The 22,227-nt window shown below is 66.8% G+C and overlaps 1 protein-coding gene across 2 annotated transcripts; it reads right to left on the bottom strand.

Moving 5' to 3' along the window:
* Positions 1-1,362: 1,362 nt before the first annotated feature.
* ABCA2 (ATP binding cassette subfamily A member 2) lies at positions 1,363-21,909 on the bottom strand. 2 transcript variants are annotated; one of them, XM_045042768.1, is made up of 49 exons: positions 21,753-21,909; positions 17,927-18,020; positions 17,652-17,654; positions 16,857-16,968; positions 16,616-16,779; positions 16,178-16,305; positions 15,875-15,973; positions 15,308-15,526; positions 14,601-14,971; positions 14,201-14,360; positions 13,292-13,420; positions 13,002-13,169; positions 12,837-12,933; positions 12,204-12,377; positions 12,026-12,128; positions 11,824-11,938; positions 11,418-11,608; positions 11,072-11,222; positions 10,794-10,998; positions 10,496-10,660; positions 10,226-10,406; positions 9,917-10,129; positions 9,613-9,809; positions 9,343-9,525; positions 8,925-9,109; positions 8,655-8,775; positions 8,141-8,374; positions 7,852-8,058; positions 7,497-7,599; positions 7,058-7,377; positions 6,772-6,985; positions 6,574-6,679; positions 6,366-6,477; positions 6,219-6,279; positions 5,973-6,147; positions 5,684-5,799; positions 5,457-5,604; positions 5,258-5,381; positions 5,005-5,137; positions 4,764-4,881; positions 4,085-4,263; positions 3,872-4,013; positions 3,664-3,798; positions 3,477-3,580; positions 3,291-3,383; positions 3,099-3,201; positions 2,791-2,928; positions 2,508-2,714; positions 1,363-2,108 (listed from the first exon to the last, which is right to left on the bottom strand). In XM_045042768.1, the coding sequence occupies exons 1-49, from the start codon at positions 21,816-21,818 to the stop codon at positions 2,073-2,075; spliced, it is 7,302 nt and encodes a 2,433-aa protein (XP_044898703.1). In that variant the 5' UTR covers positions 21,819-21,909; the 3' UTR covers positions 1,363-2,072. The 2 variants fall into 2 exon arrangements, with proteins under 2 accessions (XP_044898703.1, XP_044898704.1); XM_045042769.1 differs by lacking the exon at positions 17,652-17,654.
* Positions 21,910-22,227: the final 318 nt, after the last annotated feature.

Below are 22,227 nucleotides of genomic sequence, written 5' to 3'. Positions count from 1 at the left end.
GCCAAGGAGCAGTGGGCACAGCCAGAGTCCAGATGGGGGTTCCAAAACCCATTTCCCCCCAAAGAAACGGGGCTCCTTGGAAAATTGCTGAATCCAGACTTGGGTCAGGGAGGTAATGAGCAGGCCTGGAAATTGTAACAGAAAAGAAGTGCTCCAAAAAATGTCCAGGGCAAGTCAAAAGGACACAGAAGCCACCACAAAGGGGTTCCCACCGGCCACATCTGGGGCAGTTTGAGCATAAGAAAGATGGCAGAATTGTACACTTATAAATGGCTAAGACAGTAAATACTATGTACATTGAAAATATTAGTGGGGCACCTGGGTGGCTCAGTCGGTTGAGTGTCCGACTCTTGAGTTTGGCTCTAGTCATGACGTTCGAGCTCCGTTGTCGGGCTGTGTGCTCACAGCATGGAGCCTGCTTGGGAGTCTCTCTCTCCCTCTCTCTCTCCTTCTGTCCCTCTCCTGTGTGACTCTGTCTTTCAAAATAAGTGAACTTGAAAAAATTTAGAGGATAGCAATGACGGTAACATGGTGATTTTTTAAAAAGCCGTGAATCCACAATGATACGTTTCTAAAAGTGGAAATCTTTAAGCAAAATGCCAGCTAATAAATGCAGAAAAGATGAACTCGTTAGAAACCTGACATTTTGCAGCCACCCCCTGGGGTAAAAAGTTTTGGGAGACAAGCTGTTCCCATGGCCCTCCGTCCTCACGCGGAACCTTCTGTGTCCCTTCCAGCCCCCTAGAAGGGGTCTCCGATGGGAGACTGCCCACGGCCAAGCTTGAGCGGTGCGGGCTCTGGGATCCTTCCTTGTGGCCCCACTGTCTCCAGGCTCCACTGCCACCGAGCCCTGCAGTCCCTGGGAGTCCCCACACTGCCCCCAACCTTTGCACACGCTCCACCGGGACGCCGGTCTCAGCCCAGAGACCACCTCCTCTTGAGAGCCCTCCCACATCCTGGGTGAGAGGGACACAGCCCAGCGCACACTGCCCATGGGCCCTGAGTGGGCACGGGGCCCAGGGTCTAGGCCTCAGGGAGCACAGGCCCGAAGGGCGGGCAACCGTGGCTCAGAGCAGCCCATTCAGGACCTGCCTCCGGGCAGGCAGTCCGGGCTATGTAGGCGGGGCAGGGGAGGGGGGTGATGGACAGCCCCCGCCTCAGTCTCCCCATCTGTAGCAACAGCTATTTACAGGGATGAGGGCCCTCCACCCCCACCCCCCCAGGCTAACCCAGCCACCCTCCCCTCACGCTGGGCCCACCGCTCCGGGACGCTGCAGATGCACCTGTGGGGCAGGGGCCATACCAGCATCAACCGGGCCCATCTTCACCCCAACGCCCCACTCCACACACGCAGGCTGGCGCTGGTTTTTTTGTTCATTTATTTAAAACAAACATCTGTGCGCTATGTACAGGTCTGGCTCCCGGGCAGGTGGGTGTGCAGGGGGCCAAGCTGGGTGGGAGAGAGCAATGGCAGGGGGCAGGGGTGGGGAGGGGATCCGGCTGCTCGTCTGGCCAGCGGGGCAGCTTCTCCGTTCCTGCTGCCCGGCCCACCCCCTTGAGGCAGCCCCTCCCTGGCCCGTGCCCATGGCTTCCCTCAGGTGGGGGCCTCCCCAAATGAGAGCAGGATGAGGGGGCCTCTTCCTACAGCAAAATAAATAAGGGCCGGGGGCGGGACCTAACCCAGTCCCCATCCTCAGCCCCAGGCCGGCCCATCAGTTTCGGGTGTCCCTGGCCCGTTCAGGAGCCAGGCCCGGCCAACAGGGTCTGGTGGCACCTGGTGGCCCTGGGGGTGGTGGGCAGAGCTGGACGGGGGCAGAGGCTAGGGGCCGGCCAGACCCCAAGGCTTTAAGGCAGAGCAGGGTGAGGGTGTGTGCGGCCCAGGGCCAGGCCAACCTTTGGCACAATCAGGGGAGGGCAGCGCAGTGGCCTCAGGCAGTGCTGAGGACAGGTGAGGGGCTGGAGGGGGCCCCCACTCCAGGGCCTCGTGGCGGGCACTGGGGGGCACAGGGTGGGGCCTCGGCCACCGCCTGACTTCTGTCCCCACTGCGTGTCCTTGAGTCAGCGCCTGACGGTCAGCAGAGTGTGTCCGTGTTGAAGGACAGCTGGGCCTGGTAGGTAGACGGCAGGTGAGCCGTGCTGGGGGAGGCGTCCGCTACCCCATGCACCCGCGGGCCTGGGACTGGATCCCTCACCTCTGTCTCCCGTGAGTTCTCCCTCAGTGGCCAAGTCTGGTGCCTCCTGTGTCCCTAGGCTCTGCTCCCCCCTACCCCACCTCTGCTCTGCCCGTGTCTGGAACCCCTCAAGGTTTCCAACGAGTCTCGGGGTCTACAACCAGTCTGTTTCCACCTGTGCCCGGAGCCTCCTGTGTCCACCCTAGTCCTGAGCATCCGACGGATCCCTCAGGGCGGCAGGAGTCCCCGGGGCCACTCCTCTCCAAGCCCTCTCCTTATGCAGAGCCTGAGCCCTCTGGCCAGCCTGGCTGCCCTGACCCTACAGGCCGGGCTCACCCGCTCCTCCTCGAAGCTGATGAGGCCCTCGTCCTCTGTGTCCAGGTCCTCGGGCTCGTCAGCCACGAGTGCCCGCAGCTCGGTGGGGGCGGGTCGGGCCCGGAACAGGCTGAGCAGGCGGCCCAGGGGAGACCGCAGAGCCGAGGGGGGCTCTGTCTCCTGCTGCTCCAGGTTGTCACTCTGCTTCTTGGCGAAGTTCACAAATACCTGGCGGGTGGGGTGCGTGGGTGGGTGAGCGGGGTGCAGCCCAGGCCGGCCCGATGCGCCGAGCTGGGGCACTCACGTTGTCCAGGGTGGTCTGGCTGACCGAGTAGTCCTCGATGCCCAGCACGCCCGCCACCTGCTCCATCTTGCTGAACACCTGAGCCAGGGAGATGTGCTCCGACTGCAACTGGTACTGCACCTTCGTGTGGTGACGCTCCTGGGGACGCAGGGAGGTCAGAGGCGGCTCGGAGCACCGCCCGGCCCCACCCCCTGGGGCCCCGCCCCACCCCCTGGGGCCCCGCCCCACCCCCTGGGGCCCCGCCCCACCCCCTGGGGCCCCGCCCCACCCCCTGGGGCCCCGCCCCACCCCCTGGGGCCCCGCCCCACCTTGAGCACAGCCTCCGGGAAGTTGCGGTTGAAGAACCGCACTACGTCCTTCACGTTCTGGCTGCTCTTCGTCCTCACGGTGATCATGTATCCGTCTCCGAACCTGCGAGACAGGCCTGTGGCCCCGAGCCCCGAGCCCCCCGTCCCCCCCCCCGCGCCCCTCCCGCCGCCGGCACCCTCGGCTCGGCTCACCGGTTCTTCAGGTGCTGGATGCTGCCCAGACAGCGCAGGCGCCCGTTCACCATGATGGCGAGCCGCGTGCACAGCGCTTCGCACTCCTCCATGCTGCAGGGCGGAGACGCAGGGGCTGGGGCGGGGCGCGCGGGGCGGGGACAGGGCTCGAGGGTTGGGGCAGGGCGCGCCGGGGTGGGGGCGCACCTGTGCGACGTCAGCACCACCGAGCGCCCCGTCTTGATGAGGTCGAGGATGAGGTTCCAGAGGAAGCGCCGGGCCTTCGGGTCCATGCCGGTGGTGGGCTCATCCTGGGGGCGGGCGGCGCCAGGCTCAGCGGCTGCGGCCCGTCCACCCCGCCTGGCCCGGCCGGCCGCCTCCCGCCCCGGCTCACCAGGAAGATGAAGGCCGGGTACCCGATGAGCGCAATGGCCGTGGACAGCTTGCGTTTGTTGCCCCCGCTGTAGGTGCCGGCCGGTTTGTCGGCGTACTTGCTCAGCTCCAGCTTCTCCAGGGCCCACTTCACCACCTGGGGGCGAGGACTGGCGTCAGGGCCTGCCCCTCTTGCCCGCCACGCCCCGCCCCCCTTGGGCGACCCTCACCCGGGCCTCGTCCTTCCAGGGAATGCCACGGAGCCGCGTGTACAGCTGCAGGTGCTCCCGGGCTGTGAGCTCGTCGAACAGGGCGTCGAATTGCGGGCAGTACCCCAGACTCTGCTGTACCTGGAGCAGCTCCTTGAGCACACTGGGGACACAGTGCCATCAGCACCGGCGGCCGCAGTCACCCCACCCGCCCAGGCGCCCGCCCGCCCGCACCTGTGCCCGTTGACAAAGGCCTCGCCCCCTGTCGTGCTCTCGTCACCCGTCAGCATCTTGAAAGTGCTGGTCTTGCCCGCGCCATTCACGCCCAGGAGGCCAAAGCACTCGCCGGGACGCACGCCGAGGCACAGGCGATCCACAGCCAGGATGCGGCCTATCTTCCGGGACTTGTACACCTGGTGGAAGGGAAGGGTCAGCCCACCCATCCGGGCTGCCAGTCGGGCTGGCCGGCCCCTGAACCACACCGCCCCCTGGCCTCCGCCCCTGTCTGCAAACACGCCCCCCCCACCTGGGCCCCGCCCTCTGCCTGGGCCCGCCCCTGCCTGCAAACACACCCCTACCTGGGCCCCGCCCCCACCTGCCCCCGCCTACACACCTGGGCCCCGCCCTGCCTGCAAACATGCCCCACCGGGGCCCTGCCCCTGTCTGGAAACATGGCCCCCACATGGGCTCCGCCCTCTGTCTGGGCCCCGCCCCTGCCTGCAAATATGACCCACCTGGGCCCCCGCCCCTCTCTGGAAACACGCTCCACCTGGGCCTTGGTACACCCTCCGTGCCCCCCGGCCCCGCCCCTGCTCGGAAACACACCCCACCTGGGCCCCGCCTCCCACCTGGGCCCCGCCTCCCACCTGGGCCCCGCCCAACCTGGCCTCTATCTCACAAGCCCAGGGCCCACCTTGGTCAGGTTCTCAATCTTGACCATGTCATTGTCAGCGTCCCCCCGCAGCACTCGCTGCCGCTCGCTGGCCACGTCCACATCATCCTCCACAGGTTTGGTAGACACTGGCATTCGCCTGTGCGGACAGGGTGGCGGAGTCATCACCCAGTGCTCCCCAACTTTCTGTGGCCACGGCAGTGGCCACGGCAGTGCCCAGCCGGCCACTGGCCCCCACATCTCCCTGCACTCCCCCACTCACTGTGGCTGCCGCAGGAAGTTGTACTGGCACATGATGGTGAGGAAGAAGCCCACGAAGCCTTCGACCGTCATGGCCACCAGCCCCCTGGTGACGATGTCCCACTCGAATGGAGACTTCATCTTGTCAAACTGGCCTGTGGGGCAGCCGGCTCAGGGCCTGTGCCTGCGCCCCGGCAGCCATGTCCTTCACGCCTGAACCCTCAATCTCTGGGCCAGGCCGGACCCCCCTCCGCACGCCCACCCACCCTGCTCACCAATCTTGGCGTAGTACTCGTTGATGTATTCGTTATACGCCATTTCCATGAGCCCGTGGCCCAAGTTGTAGTTGGGGAAGATGAGAAAGCAGCTTTTCAGGTAACTGTTGACAACCTTCAAGTCCTGGAGGGTGACGGGGGGTCACGGGCACAGCCTCGGCCCTGCTGCCCACCACGCCCGGCCACCCCGCTGCCCCACCTTGTCATGCTCAAAGAGCTGCAGCAGGAAAGTAGCCACGGTGGCCGTGATGCCAATGAAGAGGTTGATGACGATGAGAAACACGTAGGCGGAGCTGGGCACCTCGAACCAGAAGGAGGCCGGGTACATGATGGGGGTGATAGACCACCTGCGGGCAGGCGGGCAGGAGGCGGTCACGGGGAGCCCGCCCCCACCCCAGGCCCTCCTCCCGGCCCCCTCCCCCTTACCCATAGAGCAGGAAGAGAGAGAGCACGGCGGGGAAGTTGGTGGGTGACGTGTAGGCCGGTAAGTCGAACACGAACAGGATGATGACGCAGCAGGTGGCTGGGACCAGGTAGTTGAGCTACCAGAGCAAGAGTGGCAGGTGAGGGCCCAGGAGCAGGGGTGAGGGGTCCAGGAGTGGGGCTGGGGGGCTGCTGGGGCCAGAACCAGTGGGCCTGGCAGGAGACAGGGGGAGGGGACGGCAGGGGTCTAGGGGTAGAGGGAACCCCCCTCAGCCATGCAGGAGGAGCACACCATGTCCCACACGTAGTTGGCCAGCCAGTAGATGACGGGGTTGCAGCCACTGACAAACTGTAGGTGCTTGGCTTTGGTCGACTTCTCAGCCACCAGGAAGACCACGAAGCTGGCTGGCACGAAGGACATGGCCACGATGATGAAGATGGCGATGACCACATCTGTGCCCTGCAGCCTGGGGGCAAGGCAGCCATCAGCCCTGCCCAGCACCCGCACCTCGTCCCCCCCACCCGCCTGCATACATACAGGTAATCCAGGGAGAGGCTGGCACTTGTCTTGTTCATGGGGTGGTTGGTGACGGTGATGCCTGCAGACAGGGGAGGGCAGCCTCAGGGACCTGCTCCATGCCCACCCTGCCCGGCCCCCAGCCCAGCCCAGCCCACCCAGGCTCACCATAGGCTGCCGGGTTGCCCTTGCTCCTGGGCAGGTTGGCACGCAGAATAGCGTTATTGAGGCTGTTGAGGTAGGTGGGCATGCTGTGATAACCCTTGTTGTTGTAGAAAACCTGGGAGGGACGCAGAAACACCCTTAGCGCACCGTGGGTCCCTGCAGCATGGCGGTCACAGCTGGACGCTGCAGGGCCCGGGGCTGTGCCGCTCACCTGGGCTGCCCTGCGCACCGCAATCTTCCGCACCATGACTGGGGCCCGGGCACCAAACGAGGCTGGGATGGACTTCTGGACGTTGCCAAAGGTGATGGCCCCATACCTGGGCGGGTAGGTCGAGCGGCGTGAGGCCAGGCGTGCAGTGGGCGGTCTGCCCCCTCGCCCACAGTTGGCACGAACCCCCACCTGACTCACCGGTGCAGCCGGAAGCGGTCAGAGGTGAAGAGCAGGTACTCGGAGACGTTGTGGCCAGTGATGTCGGTCAGGATGTCTCCTGTGACCACCCGCATCTGGGGCGGGCGCCCACCCACACCCCCTGGGCAGGAGAAGCCGGTGCCCTGCGCAGAGCAGGTACAGCGGATAGGCTCCCGCACCAGGCGCGGTAGGGAGGGTGCTGACGTCCAGTTGTCTGCGGGTACAGCCGGCAGTCAGCTTAGGTCCGTGCCGTCCCACGCCCCCCGGCAGCCTGGCGGGCCCATACCTGGCCCAGAGGTGGGTGGCAGGGAAGCGTTCCAGGCCTGCAGGGGATCCTCCTCTGGGGACACAGGGGAGTCGGACGGAGCAGGTGAGGGTGGGGGCGGCACGAAGTTGGACAGCGGCAGCCCCTGCGTGAAGGACTCCAGGCACATGCTGTCGAAGAACCTCGCGGCCAGCAGCCGTGACTCGCCACTGGTCAGATTCAGCGTGGGCCCCAGCGAGCCATTGGCCGGAGACTTCAGCACACAGGTGGCGCCCACGCCCGACGGCAGCCGGAACGTGCTCACAAGCTGCTGGGGGCTGGCATCCGGCGACAGTCGCAATCTGTGGAAACCCGCGGTGTGAGCCTAGCCTGGGCGGGGGGGAGGGGGATGAGTGCCCGCCCACCTTCCCCTCCCTCACCCGGCCCCTGTCCACCACAGCTGCCCAGCAGATGGCCTCACCGGTCCTCCTGGCGCTCCTCGTTGGCATAGGGGATGAAGTTGCCACGGGGCTGGGTGTAGTTGTGGTACTGGGAGGGTGACAGGACCAGAGGGGGCAGGTCACCTGGCAGGATGCACGAGGAAACCTGAGCAGGTTCTGACTGCCTGCTGGCGGCCCCCAGGCCTCAGTCCCCTCTTCCCAATACCCACAGGGTTGGAGCTTGGGGGCCTGGCCCTGAGGAGGCCCGAGTCCCCAATAAGCCCACAAGTGTGCCCGCCAGGCCCAGAGCGGGCGGTCCAGGAGGGGGAAGAGCCACAGCCCCACTGCAGTGGGGCTCCGGTCCCCCCAGCACGCTGCCTGACCCAACGGCCATACCAATCTCAGGGACGGAGAGGGCCACAGTCATGGCCACGCAGACGAAGAAGGCGGGGAGCAGGATCTGGGAAGACAGGGCCTTGGAGTTGCGGCGAGCACAGTGGAAACGCTTCACCAAGAGTCCGTGGAACTGGCGCACCTTCAGCCACCAGCCCTCCAGCTTGCGGCTGCCCTGGCCGACCCTCGAGAGGGCCTCCGCCTCAGCTTCTGCACAGGGAGGGGGGCTGAGCAGGCGGCCCGACACCACCCTCCAGGGACCCTACCAGCCCCAGCCAGCCGCACCCCCCACCTTGCAGGCTGACGTTGTCGGGGTCCTGCGCGTTGTCGAAGAGGGGTCGGTAGTCGCCATAGACATCTGCGTAGGTGGCCCCCTCGTCTCCACGGGTAGAGCCTACCGAGGACGCGGACTGCAGTGACACCTGTGACTGGGCCAGCTCCGTGCTCCGGGCCAGATCGCCAACGTGCACCTCCCCCGACGGGCCCTCCGCCACTGGGAGCACATCCTTCCTGGACTCCTTCACATCTGCCACAGCACAGGGGCCAGGGAGGGGACAAGGGGGACTCAGACCAGCGTGCCACCCCCAGTCCCCATGCTCACCCACCAAGACCCTCACCCCACCTCACCCTGGGGCGCCCCAATTCCCATGGCCACCCACCTACCCAGGCTCCTCAGCCCCAGAGCCAGCCTGGCAGGGAACCCTGGCACCTTATTCCCACCCAGAATCCTTGGTCCCCAGAGACCAGGCTAGAGTGGGCAGACAGCTGCGGGTCCAAGGTCAGGTGGGGTGGAGCGGGGCTCCCACCTGCCTCACTGTTCTCCAGAGACTGGTCCTCCTCTGACACCTTGAGGAACACCTCCTCCAGCGTCGTGTCCATCAGCCCGAAGCTACTCAAGTGCAGAGTGTCCAGACTGCGCTCCAGATGCTGGGAAAGGGCAGTGCGTGACCCGGTGCGGCGGGGACCGCCCCTTCTGCGCCCTGCCCTGGAGCCCACTCCACCACCACCACCACGACCCCGCCCCTCCGCGCCCCACCCCCTCCGCGCCCCGCCCTGGAACTCACTCCACCCCATACCTGGAAGAGGCGCTCAAAAGCCCCCTTCTTGGCGGCCTCGCTAGGCAGGATGTAGGAGAGCTCTGTGCTCGTGTCGGAGACTAGCAGGCAGGAGGCCACGTGCTTGCGGATGAACTGGGAGACCTGGGGCTCTGAGCAGCTGCTCAGCTGGGTGCGGCCTGGGGGGCTGGACGTCAGCCCTGGCTCTAGGAAGGGTGGGGAATGGAGAAGAGCTTCACCAGGAGGGTGGGGGGCTGGGGGAGGGGGATCCTCTACGGGGGAGCCCAGCCAGGTCAAGAGGAGGACCGAGGAGAGGGACCAGGCACCCCAGGCTCACTAAGGTAAGCCTTGAGGGCCCGCCCCTCGAGCTCACTGGTCTTGGAAAGGGGGTCCTGGGAGAGGGGGACCCCAGGCCGGCTCAGGCAGTCTCAGCACAGACCTTGGGGGTCCCCAGGCTCAGCAGGCCGCTTGACCAGAGTAAGGCGGTAACCGTCCCCATAGGCGCCCTTGAGGAAGAGCGGGGAGCCGCAGCACTTGAGTTTCCCATGGGAGATGATGGCTATGCGGTCCCCCAGCAGGTCGGCCTCGTCCATGTGGTGGGTGGAGAGCAGGATGGTGCGGCCTGGAGGGGGGTGAGGGACCAGGCTCAGGGCGCTGGGCTGGGTGGGGCCGGCCGGGGCCGCCTGTACCCACCCCACGCTCGGCTCACCCGGCTTGTACTTCAGGATGAGGTCCCAGATGGCTCGGCGCGCGTAGGGGTCCACGCCGGCGGTGGGCTCGTCCAGGATGATGGCGCGGGAGCCACCCACGAAGGCGATGGCCACGGAGAGCTTGCGCTTCATGCCGCCCGACAGCGTCTGCACCAGCGAGTGCCGCTTGTTGGACAGCTCCAGGTCTTCGATCATTCTGCGGGCAGGGCGGCGCATGTAGGGGCGCAGGCGCATGTAGGGGCGCACGCGGGCTCCCGCCACCACCCCGGGGCCGCCCCGGAGCCCCGCCCCCACCCCACCCACTTGTCCATCTCCTTGCGGATCTCCTCCTGGGCCCTGCTCTTGAGCCTCGAGTAGAACCAGAGATGCTCCTCCACCGTGAGCCGGTCAAAGAGCACGTTGTGCTGCGGACACATGCCCAGGTTCTTGCGGATCTCGTCCATCTCCGTGCGGATGTCGTGCCCGTAGATGGTGGCCGAACCCGAGGTCGGCGGGAACAAGCCCGTGAGGATGGACCTGGGCGGGTGGGCAGGGTCACGACCCCCACCTCCTGCCGGGAGCCCCACCCTGCTGCCCACCTGGTGAGGACCCACCCCCTGCACTGACACTCACATGGTCGTTGTCTTGCCAGCCCCGTTGTGTCCCAGGAAGGACACCACCTGGTTCTCGTAGAGGTTCAGGCTCAACCTGTTTAAGGCCAGCTTCTTATCGTTCTTGTAGACCTTGGTGAGCTTGTCCACACAGACCACCAGCGGCAGGTGGGTGGGCTCCTCCTCCATGCCCCGCGTCTCCTCTGCACGAGGGCCGCGGGTCAGCTGAGGACGCCCCGGGGTCCCCCAACCCCAGTGACTGCCCCAGCCGCCCCCTGGGTGCCCGCCTCACCCAAGCGCCGGCTCTCCATGGCACAGGCCTGGTCCTCCTCCATGACGCTGAGCCGGGGGGCGCGAGCCCATGGCCAGCTCCACTCCCACGCCTCTGTGCGCCCGCTGCCGAGCCAGTAGGACTTCTGCAGTGGGAAGTACCAGGGCCGGGGTAGCCCGTACATGCCTAGGGGTTGGGGGGGGGGTGGTGCAGAAGGCAGGCTGACCCAGGGCCTGGTGTCAGGTCCACCCCAGGCCATGTGCACCCCCTAGGGAGCCACACACCCTCTCCTTTCCCCCTGCAAAGGGTCAGCCGGTACCTGGGTGCACCGCCTCGATGTACCACGTGAGCACCCCGTAGACGGCCGCGTCCACCATCAACATGGTGACGGCCAGGAGCAGGTTGAAGTCATCACCTTCCACAGGCGACTGACTGAATGTGTGCCACTGGATGCCCACACCTGCCACCTCGTACAGGGCAAAGTACTTGGAGCCCAGGCCGAAGGCTGTTGTGGACATCAGGGACTGAGAGCACGGTGGTGTCAGCGGGGGAAGGAGGATGGACCCCGCCCCACCCCCAACCATCCCCGATCCTCACCGCGATGCACTTCTCAAAGGCGGTAATCTTATCGTGGGCCACCTCCTCGCGGATCGCCACGTACATGTAGGGCACGTAGCTCAGGAAGTAGATGATGCCACCGCAGGCCGAGGCCAGCTTGGCCTTGGAGTACAGCACAGACACCAGGAAGCTAGGGTGGGTGGGGCCACGGCCATCAGCCACACCCGACCCTTAGGGCACAGCCCAAAGCCCTCGTGGCGCCACCTCCCGGGTACAGAGGAGCTCCAGAAGGCTGTTCCTGCGTTTTCTGGGTGAATGCAAGACGCACTCTGCCAGGGCCCAGCAAGGCTCCCTGCCAGCCCCCTGCCAGCCCCACGGTGCTCACCAAAACATGATGGTGGCCACAGCGTAGACCGCCAGGAAGAGCCAGATGATAAGCACGTGACTGTGCATGAGAACCTGGCCGTACTTGAGGATGGCCGTGAGGGCCGTCACGGAGATGGAGAGCTGCACAAAGCCCGTGATGAACCAGGCCACCCAGTGCACGGCGTTGTTCAGGCCCATTGTCTTCATCACCTGTGGGCAGGTGGCCGGGGGAGGGGGGGGGGAATGCAGGCAGGAGGCCTTGGGATGGGGTGCCACGAAGGAATGACGGGTCTCTGCCCCTACCAGCCAGGCCCAGGGAAGGAGAGGTGCCCACAGTCTCCCCTCCACCTTCACTGGTCCCCCTGCCTCTATCCTTGCCCCCTCCCCCCTCCTCACCTCCCCCTTCCATCCCCCCCACCCCCCACCTCCTTCAGCCGGTGCTCCTTCTCTGCTACGATGTGCTGGATGGTCATGGCCACTGAGTAGACCCAGGAGATCACCATGCAGAGCGGCATCATGTGCTCGATGACAAACAGGAAGCTGGGGGGGGGGGGGGGTCGGGGCCGGGGCGTGAGGGGAGGGGCTCAGCCTGAGCCCCAGCCCCCGGCCCCCCCAACACACACTCACTCGTCTCGCGTGTAGCAGGGGTAGGGGAACATCTGCACATAGTTGCCAGGCTCCACCACGTCGTGCCCCACGAAGGTGTTGATGATGGCACGCTCCATCATGTCTGCAGGTGGGAGAGGTCAGCCACGGCAGGGGGGTGGCCGGGCCCTACCCCGGCTGCCCCAGGAGCGGCCCTCACCCTGGATCCAGACGAAGCCGTACAGAAAGTAGAAGCGGCCGCCTGTGTTGGGCCCCGGCCGCCAGTAGGCCCGGCGGATCTCGTTGGTTTTCTCCGTGAAGCTGGAGTTTTGGCGGATCTTGTAGTGCACGTGCGGTGGCAGGGAGCCGTCCTTGCGGGTCTGGAAGATCACGCCTGGAGACAGGACGAGGGGCAGGTGGAGGGGCAGAGCCCAGGCTGGCTGCAGGGTGAAGGTGTGAAGGGAGGAAGGGGCGGGGACGTGAAGGGGACTGTCTAGCCAGAGCACCACTGGGGCATGAGGGGGGCAGGTCCAGGGAAAAGGTGGGGCCGGGGAGCTGGGAAGGTACCTGTTGCAGGGGCAGGGCTGGGATGGGGGCGGGGCGTGAAGCAGGGTACAGGGTCTGGGGCAGTGCTAGGGGGTGAGGGGCGGGGCTGGGAAAAGATAGGGGAGTCGTAGGGCAGGGCCAGGGAGGAAGGGGACCGAGGTGGGGCAAGGCTGGAGAAGGAAAGGGGGCACAGGGGCAGGTAAAGCGGACAGGAGGGCTGTGATGGAGAGACGCGAGGCTAGGGCTGGAGGAGGGGGGGAGGCAGAAGAACAGGAGTTAGGGACCCGCCCAAGGGGGACCAGCTCACTGGCGAACACGGTGACATTGTCCTGGTAGGCCTGGTTGAGAGTATAGTTGACGATGCTCTCCTCGTCGGGAAAACCCTTGAAGATGTCCACACTCACCTGAGGGGAGGGGCATTGTTGGAGCCGGCCCCCGGCCCCCGCGGAGCCCGAGGGGCCACGCACCCCACCTTGGACATGAACTGGATCCAGCCGCAGGCCGCGTTGTCAATGGTGTCCAGCTGCTGCAGGAGCGCGGAGCCGTTGGGCAGCGAAAAATTGTCCTGGCGCAGGGCGGGCGGGAGCTCCTCCAGCGACAGGTTCAATGCCTCGGGGTGCAGCCGCAAGTCCGCCACATACTGGGGGGGGGGGGAGCCTGGCTCAGGGGGGCGGGGCTGACACAGGGGGCTCCGCCCACCCCACCCCGGCCCAGCACCCCCGCCACCTTCCGCAGCCCACCCCCGCCCAGCACCCCCGGCACCTGCTGCAGCCAGTGGAGGTGTTGCTGCAGCCTGCCCTCCTCCAGGAAGCTGCGGATCTCGGCAGAGATGTTGAGCCACACTTGGGCGTAGTGAGTCACGTTGCCTACAAGGGCAAAGGTCTCGTTGGCCTGCAGAGGGTGAGGGCACGGGTCATGGGGCTCAGGGCGGACCCCAGCCAGCAAGGGGGGACTCCGCTCCTTTGTCTCCCCCTAGGCCAGTCCTCCCCAAAACCAGTGATGCTCTGGCCAGACTGCCACCTAGAAGCTCGAAACCCTCCCCTCCCCAACCTTTCCGCAGTGACCCCACAAAACAGGCTCTGCTCTGGCTCCTGGGGCAACATGGCTTCGGGGTTCCCCTACGTCGCCAGCCGTGCCTTCCTGCCTCCTCTGTCGGGCCCTTCTCCACATGTCCCTTCCAGGGTCCTGACACCTGGCCCTTGCCTCCCTGCCCCCGGTCATCCTAAAGACCCCTCCAGAGGCTCCCCCCTTTCCGGGGCCATTTCCAGCCCTAGCTTCTACTTCTCCCAGACAGGACGCCCCCTGGATTGGCCACCGACACCTTGCCCTCAGCTGGTCCCATACCGCCTAGCTACCCCACCCAATCGTCACCCACTGGATGCTGCAGAGATCCTCACGTGCAGCCTCTCCTCTGTCCAAACCAGTACTGCGGGCCCCGGCCATGCCTGGCCCCCAAGGGCCTCTGCACCCTAAACGCCCCCTGTGGGTTCTCCCCCTCCCCCCGCAGAGCCGAGTCGGTGCTCAAGTGCCAGCTGCGCCCCTCCCATGCCAATTCCAGCAACCCCACTCGGCACAGGGGTCCCGGGCCTGCAGAACCCGGTGCCCAGCTCCTTCAGCTCCTGCCCCAGAGACACGTGCAGCTCAAGCACACGGCGCGCCAGACTTGCCAACCTTGAGGATGACGCGGTCGGCCTCGGAGCCCGCTGGCGCGTACAGGATCTTGGGATTGCTGGTCATAAGGTGCACGAGGAGGCCCAAGTTCCGCTGCTCTTTGCTGGTGAAGCCCAGGGAGCTCATGTTGCCCCGCCGCAGTGCCTCGGGCTCGATGGTGCTAGGGTGGGGGTGGGGCGTGAGGGGCAGAGTCCGGGGTCTGGATCCGGGAGGGGGGGTGGGGGTGGAGGTGGGGCCTCAAGAACTAACGGGGCGGGACCTCAGCGTGGAAGGGGTGCATCGGAAGGGGTGGGGCACGGGGCCGCGATACAGAGCCGGGTGCCCCGGTGTCAAGATGGGCGGGGGTCAGAGCCGGGCCTGGGATCAGACCCCCACCCCTGTCTCCCTGCCGCCCACCTACCGGTTGTTGCCGCACAGGATGGGCTGCAGGCCGGCCCAGAGCTGCACGAAGGCAGAGCATTGGCCCTGCAGCGCGTCGGAGGAGGCAGGAGCCGCAGCGGACGGAGCTCCCTCCTCCGCTGTGGAGTTGGAGCCCGTGCCCGCCGCCGCCGCCCCCGTGCCGTTGGCCATCCTGCCGGGGCCGCTGGCTGGGGACCCCGGAGCGCGACGGGCGCAGGCGCCCTGGGGCAGCAGCAGGGCCAGAGCTGAGAGGACGTCCACATCCTGCAGAACTTTCTGGGCGTCCAGCAGGTCCTCCAGCAGCGCCTGCAGCCGCTGTGGGGGTGGTGGCTGCTGCTGGGGAGCCGAGCCGTTGGGGGTGTCCAGGCCCAGCTGAGGAGAAATGAGCATGTGGGGAAATGCAGGCCTAGGAGGAGCAGGGGCTGGGGGCCGATCTGGAGGTGGGTCAGGGAGGGCACAGGCTGGGATGAGAGGATGCGGGAGGGTCGGCATCCCGAGAGAAGGTGAGCATTGGCGAGGGGCTAGGAAGCACACTGGGGTGAGGCCACGGGGTGAGGCAGGGGACACGAGGCATGGTTGTCACTGGGGGAGCGCGGGACACCCACCCATGGGCACGCCCCACTGACAGCCTTGGGCCCGGGAGTCCCTAGGACACCGAGAAGCCCCAGCACGGTGGACCTGTGGGGCAGCTGGCAGGCAGGACCTCACCTGCTGTGCGATCCTGGCCACATCCAGCTGGTTATGGAGCTCAGCAGCCAGCCCAGAAAAGCGCTGGGCGCGGGTCGCAGCCTGCCCATTGCAGACGGCATCCCGGTAGCCCTGCAGCGCCCTCTGCTGACCCTGGGACACGGTGAGGATCCGGCCCAGCTCCCTGGACCCCCGAGTACACGTGAGTTCCTCCAGGAGGGCAGGCGTCAGCAGCATCTCCTGGGGGCGAGGCACAGGGGAACCGCTGGGCGGGAGCCTCAGCCCAGAGGAAACCAAGGCCCTAACCCAAGAAGGCCTCGGGTCGCCCCCTGCGCCACCCATTGTGTCAAGTCTGAGACAGCCCAGGCTCTGTGACGGGGGGGGGGGGGGGGGGGGGGCGGGGGCGCGGGGAGTAGGAGGGATGGACACACATCACTGTCCTGCCTTCCCCCTCTCCATGCCAGCCAGACTCCCAGAGACCTCCCTCACTTCCCAGGAGAAGCTCGGAATTATCAAGGGGGCCCATTTTTTCACCCGCTCTGGCAGAAGCAGGTAGCACACCCCCATCCCACTAAGAGGCCCTCTCACCTCCATCCGGAATAGGGGGTTGTTCCAGGGCTCCTGACCCCTGGGGAGTCCTGACCCCACATCTAGGGCAGGCGAAGGGCCAAACAGCAGGTGATAGACCTGGGATGTAAAGGGGGCACAGCTCAGGCCAGGAGGTGCCAGAGCCTGGCCCCGGGGCTGCCTCAGAGCCCCGCATCCCCCCCCCGTCCCCCCCCCATGCCCTCCATTCCTACAAGCAGGGGAGGAGGGTGGAAGGCAGTGCCCAGGGCTGGCAGCTGCCCAGGAGTAGACACGCGCTCACAGAGGCCGCCTGCCCCACCTCACCTCAGGCAGGTCCACCCGGGCAGCCAGGAGGGCCTGGGCCGTGCTGTTAGGCAGCGACAGATTCTGCATCAGGAAACGCCAGAGCTCCCGTGGGTCCCTGGCCACCGAGCCCAGAGAGAAGGAGGGCACTGGACAGGCAGAAGGATGGCGCTGAGGGCCAGCTGGGCCCAGGGTCTAGGCACCCAGAACAGATTCAGCGCCGAGCTCCCCGCACCAGGTTCGGCCACTGTGGCGGTCAGCTCGGCCGGGACCACCCGAGCACGTCTGCCCCGGGAACTCGGAGGGACGGTTCAGACGGAGGCCCAGCCGCGAGCCCACGGTCAGAAGTGACCGAGCCGGGGTTTGAACCCAGCTGACACCAGAGCTCAGGTCTCAACAACCTCCACCCCCGCCCCGCCGCACAGGCACGGCCCAGCCCGCCCCGGGCCCGGTGCGCACCTGCGGGTCTGTCCGGGAGGCTCTCCCAGGCGTCCGGGCCCGAGCGGAGGGTCTCCAGGTGCTGGCGCAGGGCCTCGAGCTCCGAGCCCAGGCTGGGCCGCGCCGGGTCGAACAGGTTGCCCTCCTCCACCACGCGGTTGAGGCGCTCCAGAAGCTGAGTGACCCTGCACCACCATCCGAGGTCACCCACTGGCCTCCGCAGGGGGGTGGGCTCCCGGAGGGCGGGGTGGGGGGCACTCACGTGGAGTTGGCGTACTGCAGGAAGCCAAACTCGTCCCGCTGGCCATCCGGGCACAGAGACTGCATGACGGGCAGGATGCCCGCAGAGGTGAGCGGCGCTGCCGTGTAGAAAGCTGGGGGGGGTTGGCGGTCAGGGCAGGTGAGAGGACCCGAGGGGTGGAGACAGAGGGACAGGAGACGGGGAAGGAGTCAAGAAAGGGAAGGGAGATGAAGCCGAATAAAGAAATTTAGAGAAAGTCAGGGAGGAAAAACAGCTTCAGGCAGCAGACAGGGGGCAGAGGGCCAAGAGCTCTGGTGCAAAGGACCCCAGCAGGTCAGAGGTCAAAGGGTATCTCACCATCCCTGCTCCCAACTCCCAGGGTGTCCTTCTTCCCTTAGCCAGCCAAGGCCAAAGTGCCCTGACGCCTTCCCCAAGAATTCAGGTGTGGCATGGGTGCCACAGCCCAGGGGAGCACGTGCCCCGCCCCCCCCACGGGAAGTGACCTCTGACCTCTCTGGCCAGCTGGTTAGCAGAGAGAACGCAGGAACCCACAGGGGTCTGCTGGGGGAGCAGCCAGGTGACCTGGCCCCAGGCCTGCAAAGCAGGGCCAGGCGACCCCACAGAGAGATGGAAACCCCCAGAAGGGAGCCACCGTGGCCCAGGCACACTCAGCACCCACCGCCCACCGTCCCCCAGTGCTCCAGCTGTCCCTGACAGCGGAGAGGAGTTTTTGCAGGACGCAGCCAGGCCTGGAAAGGCTGTTAATGCAAGCGGGGTCGGGGCACGCTTCGGCTGCACCAGGAAGGCCTCACTTACAGACTGCATGCAGGCCCAGGAGGAGGACAAGAGACCATGCGGGGGACGGGTAAAACAGAACAGAGGAGAACCGTGAGGGATGGCCGCCGCGGCCGGCCCAGGCCCCTAGCCCAGCCAGGAGGCACGGCCAGGGACCGCGCGGGGGAGCGTGGCAGCTGGGACACGTGTGTGGCCGCGTGCACACAGGACAGGCATGTGTGATGCGGTGAGGACCGCCTGCCCCACCCTGACCCCCCAGCTGTGCCCTGGGCACCCCCCCCCCCAAGGACACTCACCTTCCTTCACGGAGATGGTTGGTTTCTTCTGCCGAAGCCCCAGCAGGATGAAAAAGAGGACCAGAGGGATGAAGATCTCAAAGGCCAAGACCCACTGGAAAGGGCGGGTTGAGTAAGGTACCTGTCCGGCAGCCTGGCCTCCCACGCCACCTGCCGGGGGCTGGACGGGACAGGCCTGAGCCTCCCCCCTGCTCCCCAGACAGATGTCTTCCGGGTAGGCAGAGCCAGCCTGGGCCCCACATATTCCCACAGAGGCCACAAAAGGTCAACACAGGCCCTTGGGGGCCAACAGAGTCTGCAGCCCCACCCCCTTCCCTCAAGGGCCTTCTCGAAGGGCGCAACTGCGAGTGTTGTCTGGCCCAAGCCAACCAGGTCTCCCGCCCCCTGGCCCGGGTCCTGTTTGCCACACTGACTTGCCAGGACAGACAAAACAGCCAGCTCGTGGTCTACTCTGACCCGTGCATCTGCCCAGCTCAGCTTCCCCTTCCCCAGGCTAGGATCTCGGAGGTGGTCGCGGGCCCCATCTCAGCTCCCACGGTCCCCCAGGGTGAGTCCTCCTGGCTGTGACAGCCGTCATCACAGCCCAAAGCCTGGACAGGAGGAGGCATGGCTCTAGCCCCGGGTCCTGAGCCTCCAGAGAAACCTGGTCAGAGGTCTGACAGCCCTGAGTCCCTGAGGCACAGGCACCTTCTTCCGCCCTGGCCCCTTCCCCTCCCCCCCCCAACGTGGTTCACGGCAGTGGGGGGCGCTCAGCAGCCCTGCCTGCCCTCCCCAGCACCCCTGTTCAGTATTCCTGGGACTGCCCCGGCCACCCCCGCCTGGGCGCCAAGGTGAGCCCTGATGGAACTGCTCTGTGTGGGAGACAAATGCCAGCAGCCCCAGGGACCCAGGCCTCCCGTGACCACCCCCACCTCTCCCGGCTCAGGGAGGGAAGGTGGAGAGACCGGACCTCAGGCCAGCTGCCCTGAGGGGGAGCCCCCTGCTCAGCCCAAAGACACACCCCGACCTCCACCCCACTCGCTCTTCTCAGAGCCTCCGGGTTTCCTTCCTCCTCGCCCCCTGCCCCCAAAGCAGCTTCAGAGCCCCCACCCCGGTGGCGTTCCGCCTGGCCCAGGGCCCGGGCTCCCGGTCCCCTGGGGTGGACCAGCTGCTCCTGTTTACCGCACTCTGACAATCGTGCTCTGTGGCCTGGAACACCCCACTGTGTGTCCGCACCCCACACTCGCCCCAGCCCGTGCCAGCCTCCACCCCCTCCCAGGGCTAGCTGGAGAGGCACCACGGGCAGCCACGGGGCTGGGGACGGGCACTGAGTGAGGGTGGCTGCATGCGAGTGGCGACGCAGGCGCGCGGGGTCGCGGCCGCGGTGCCAGCCCCACCCACACCCGCCCTGCCACCGGGCACCTCCACCACGTAACTGCAGCAACAGGCCGCGGCTACCTCCTCATTGCTATAGCAACAGCCGCGCAGGAGCTGCTGGGAGGAGGGAGGCCTGCTTGGCGGGCGGGCGGGCGGCCAGAGGGGCATCTGGTTACAGGCAGGCAGTGCAGGTTAGGCCCCACCTGGGAGCCCCACCTGGGCACCCCACCCGCGGCCGGCAAGGTGGTTAAAGCCCAGTCCCTTGAGACTAGCCCAGTGCCCCCATGGTGTTGCCGGGGCCTGGGTGCCCACTCTGGGCCTGAGCCACCTCCTGCTGTGTCAAGGGGAGAACAGAGGAGACCTGAACGGAGCGGCCTGACCCTGACCCCAGGGGTGAGGCTACAGCCGTCCCTACAGCAGGGCAGACCCGTCCCAGCTAAGAGGGGATAGGCGACACTCAGATGGAGAAACCAAGGCACAGAGATGCGAAGCGTGAAAGAGCAGGGCACAGAGGGCCTTCGTCCCTTCCCTCCGAACCAAGCCCTCCCCCAGAGAAGCGCATAGAACGCAGAGCAGAACCTCTGTTGGCCAAGCCCGCAGGTCCAACTCCAAAGCCCAAGACCTCCCCAGGAAAGCGGGGGACCAGGAGGAGTGGGCCAGGCACTTGGCCAGCCCCTGCCCCAGCCCCGCGGCGCGAGCCCAGCAAGGCCTTAGCCACCCTGGAGGAGGAATTTCTGATTTGCTGTGGCCTCAGGCCGAGGACCTCCATGTGGCCCAACCAGTCCCTGGTGGTGCCGCTGGGCAGGGTACAGGAAGACTCTAGGGAAGGCCCAACCTAGCAGGTGGGGCCACTCCTGGGTATCTGGCAGAAGGCACCTCCCACCTGCTTGCCAGGTGCCCCACAAGCTGCTGCTCCCTTCCCTGAGCCTTGAGGTCTCCAGTGGATGCAGGGACCATCATTCTAGGCTCTGTTCCCAGCCCCTGGGGGCCCTTCCTGCTGAGAACCCTGGGGATAATGCTAATGCCCACATCCCAGTCTCCCTTCCTCCCCTGAGCCCTGCCCTGGTGCCCCCAGTAACCCCAAATCTGAAGCAGGGGAAGGTGCACCAGAGGCTGCAGGCCTGACCCATGGGACCCGGTGCCAGCCAGCCCCAGGCACGTGGGCAGGGAGTGTACTCAACCCCGGCTCCCTGCCAGGCTCAGGTGCCCAGGGCACTCCTGCCAGCCATGGTGATGATGGCCACCCCACCCTGCCTGCAACCCTGGGCTTCTGATTATGCACTCCAGAGCCCTTCTCAAGGAGGCACCCATGCAGAGGCTCATCAGCCCCACTGGGCTCAGAGTCAGGTGGGAGAGGAGCCTCTTGGGCCCCAGGTGGGCAAGGGGATGCCTCCTCCTCGGGCCCCCACTCTGGACCCCAGCCTGCTCTGGGCCTCACTGTGGAAAATCCCCAGGGCCCATTCAGAAACCGGAGCTGCCCAGGCCTCTCTGGTGCATGTGCTGCTGTCGGCTGGGCAGGACAACAGGAGATGGCCCTGCCCTTCCCGGGGCAAGAGCGGTGAGGGCCGGCGTGATGGTACCCATTCTGCCCCAGGCTGGCTCCTCACCAGGGCCTCTGCCCCTGACAGCTGCTGTGTCCTGTACCCTCAGGCCCCTGGCCACCCCAGGCACGGGCGGACAGCTGGGGTGCTTGGAGGTCACATCTCCAAATAGCAGGATCCGGCTCCCAAAGGAAGCTGGGGCTGGGGAGACCAGAAGGCGGATCGGCCTCAGGGAGGACTGCCCCAAAGGACAAAAGGGTGCAGGGCTGCAGGCTGGCCGATGCTGCCACAGCAAGGACATTCCCATTGGTGAGAAGGCAGGAGCACGGGCTAAGGGACTTTCGGGAAGGGTGAAAAAGAGGAGGAGGAAGAGGAGGAGGAGGAGGAGGAGGAGGAGGAGGAGGAGGAGGGTGAAAGGGAGGAGGAGGGGGAGGAAGGGAGGTGTCTGTCCAAGGGCAGAGGGGTGGTGCAGGGAGGGAAGGGGCAGGGTCCCTGCAGGGACTCCAGGGGGGCTGGGCCCAGAGGCCAAGGAGCCTCTGGGCTGGACAGAGTCCCCCCATGCCTGTCCTCTGTCCCAGGAACCAGGGCCTCCCGCGACCCCAGGGTCCTGGGACCGCTCGCCCCCCTACTCGCGCAGCTAGACCCCAAGAGCGCGCCGCGCAGGGCGCCCATCCCGTGACTCAGCCGAGCACCGCGAATGTCAGCGGGCGCGGGCCGCGGGCTGGGCACGGCCGAGCCCCCTCCCCAGAGGCCGGAGCCGGCCAGGGCGGGCGGGGTCCGGCGAGAAGGGGTCTCGGGCCCGCCGCCCCCAGAGCCCGCCCGGGGTCTGCGCGCGCCCGGCCGCACGTGCGCGCGGAAAGCGCGCCGCCGGCCCCGGTGCGCGCGCCCTCTCGCTCGGGGCAGGCCGGGAGGCGCGCGGGGTCGCTCACCGGGCTCCGGCGCTTCAGCGTCACGTTCTTCCAGAGCAGCAGCTGCAGCTGGTGCAGGAAGCCCATGGCGGGGCCGCGCTCCGGCCGCCTTCGCGCCGCGGCCCGCTCCTCTGCGCGCCCCGCCGGCCCCGCCGCCCGCCGCGCCGCTCGGCATCGCCCGCGCGGGGCGGGGCCTCGGGCGTCCGAGACCGGCTCCGCGCTGGCTCCGCCCCCCGCCCGCACCGCCCCCGCTTAAAGGCGCCGCGCTGCGCTGCGCCGCGCCCGCCGCCGCGATCCGCGCGGGATCCTGGAGCTCTGCCCCGCCGCGGGCGGCCTCCTTGGTCGCCCCCATCCCGCCAGGCGTTGAAGTGACGTGCCCCAGAGCCCCCGTCTAAACCGACTCATCCCGCCCCTCCGGGGCGCTTTTCTCCCGGAAGCATCGGGCCCGCGCACAGCAGCCCCCGTTGGGATCTTCGCGCTCCCGCAGAGGCGCCCC

Source organism: Felis catus, chromosome D4 (assembly GCF_018350175.1).
Source record: "Felis catus isolate Fca126 chromosome D4, F.catus_Fca126_mat1.0, whole genome shotgun sequence".
NCBI classification, from domain to species: Eukaryota; Metazoa; Chordata; class Mammalia; order Carnivora; family Felidae; genus Felis; species Felis catus.
Note: the sequence above shows the minus strand (reverse complement) of the source record. Positions and strands in the feature narration are given on the sequence as shown.

What these genes read in the sequence shown, in the direction of transcription:
- ABCA2 (XM_045042768.1), bottom strand. Translation starts at nt 21,818, where the DNA reads ATGGGCTTCCTGCACCAGCTGCAGCTGCTGCTCTGGAAGAACGTGACG. An exon ending in ACCTCCACTGGCTGCAGCAG is followed by an intron (nt 13,170 to 13,291) that starts GTGCCGGGGGTG and finishes CCCCCCCCCCAG; the next exon opens with TATGTGGCGGACTTGCGGCT. An exon ending in CGAGTACTACGCCAAGATTG is followed by an intron (nt 5,138 to 5,257) that starts GTGAGCAGGGTG and finishes GCTGCCCCACAG; the next exon opens with GCCAGTTTGACAAGATGAAG.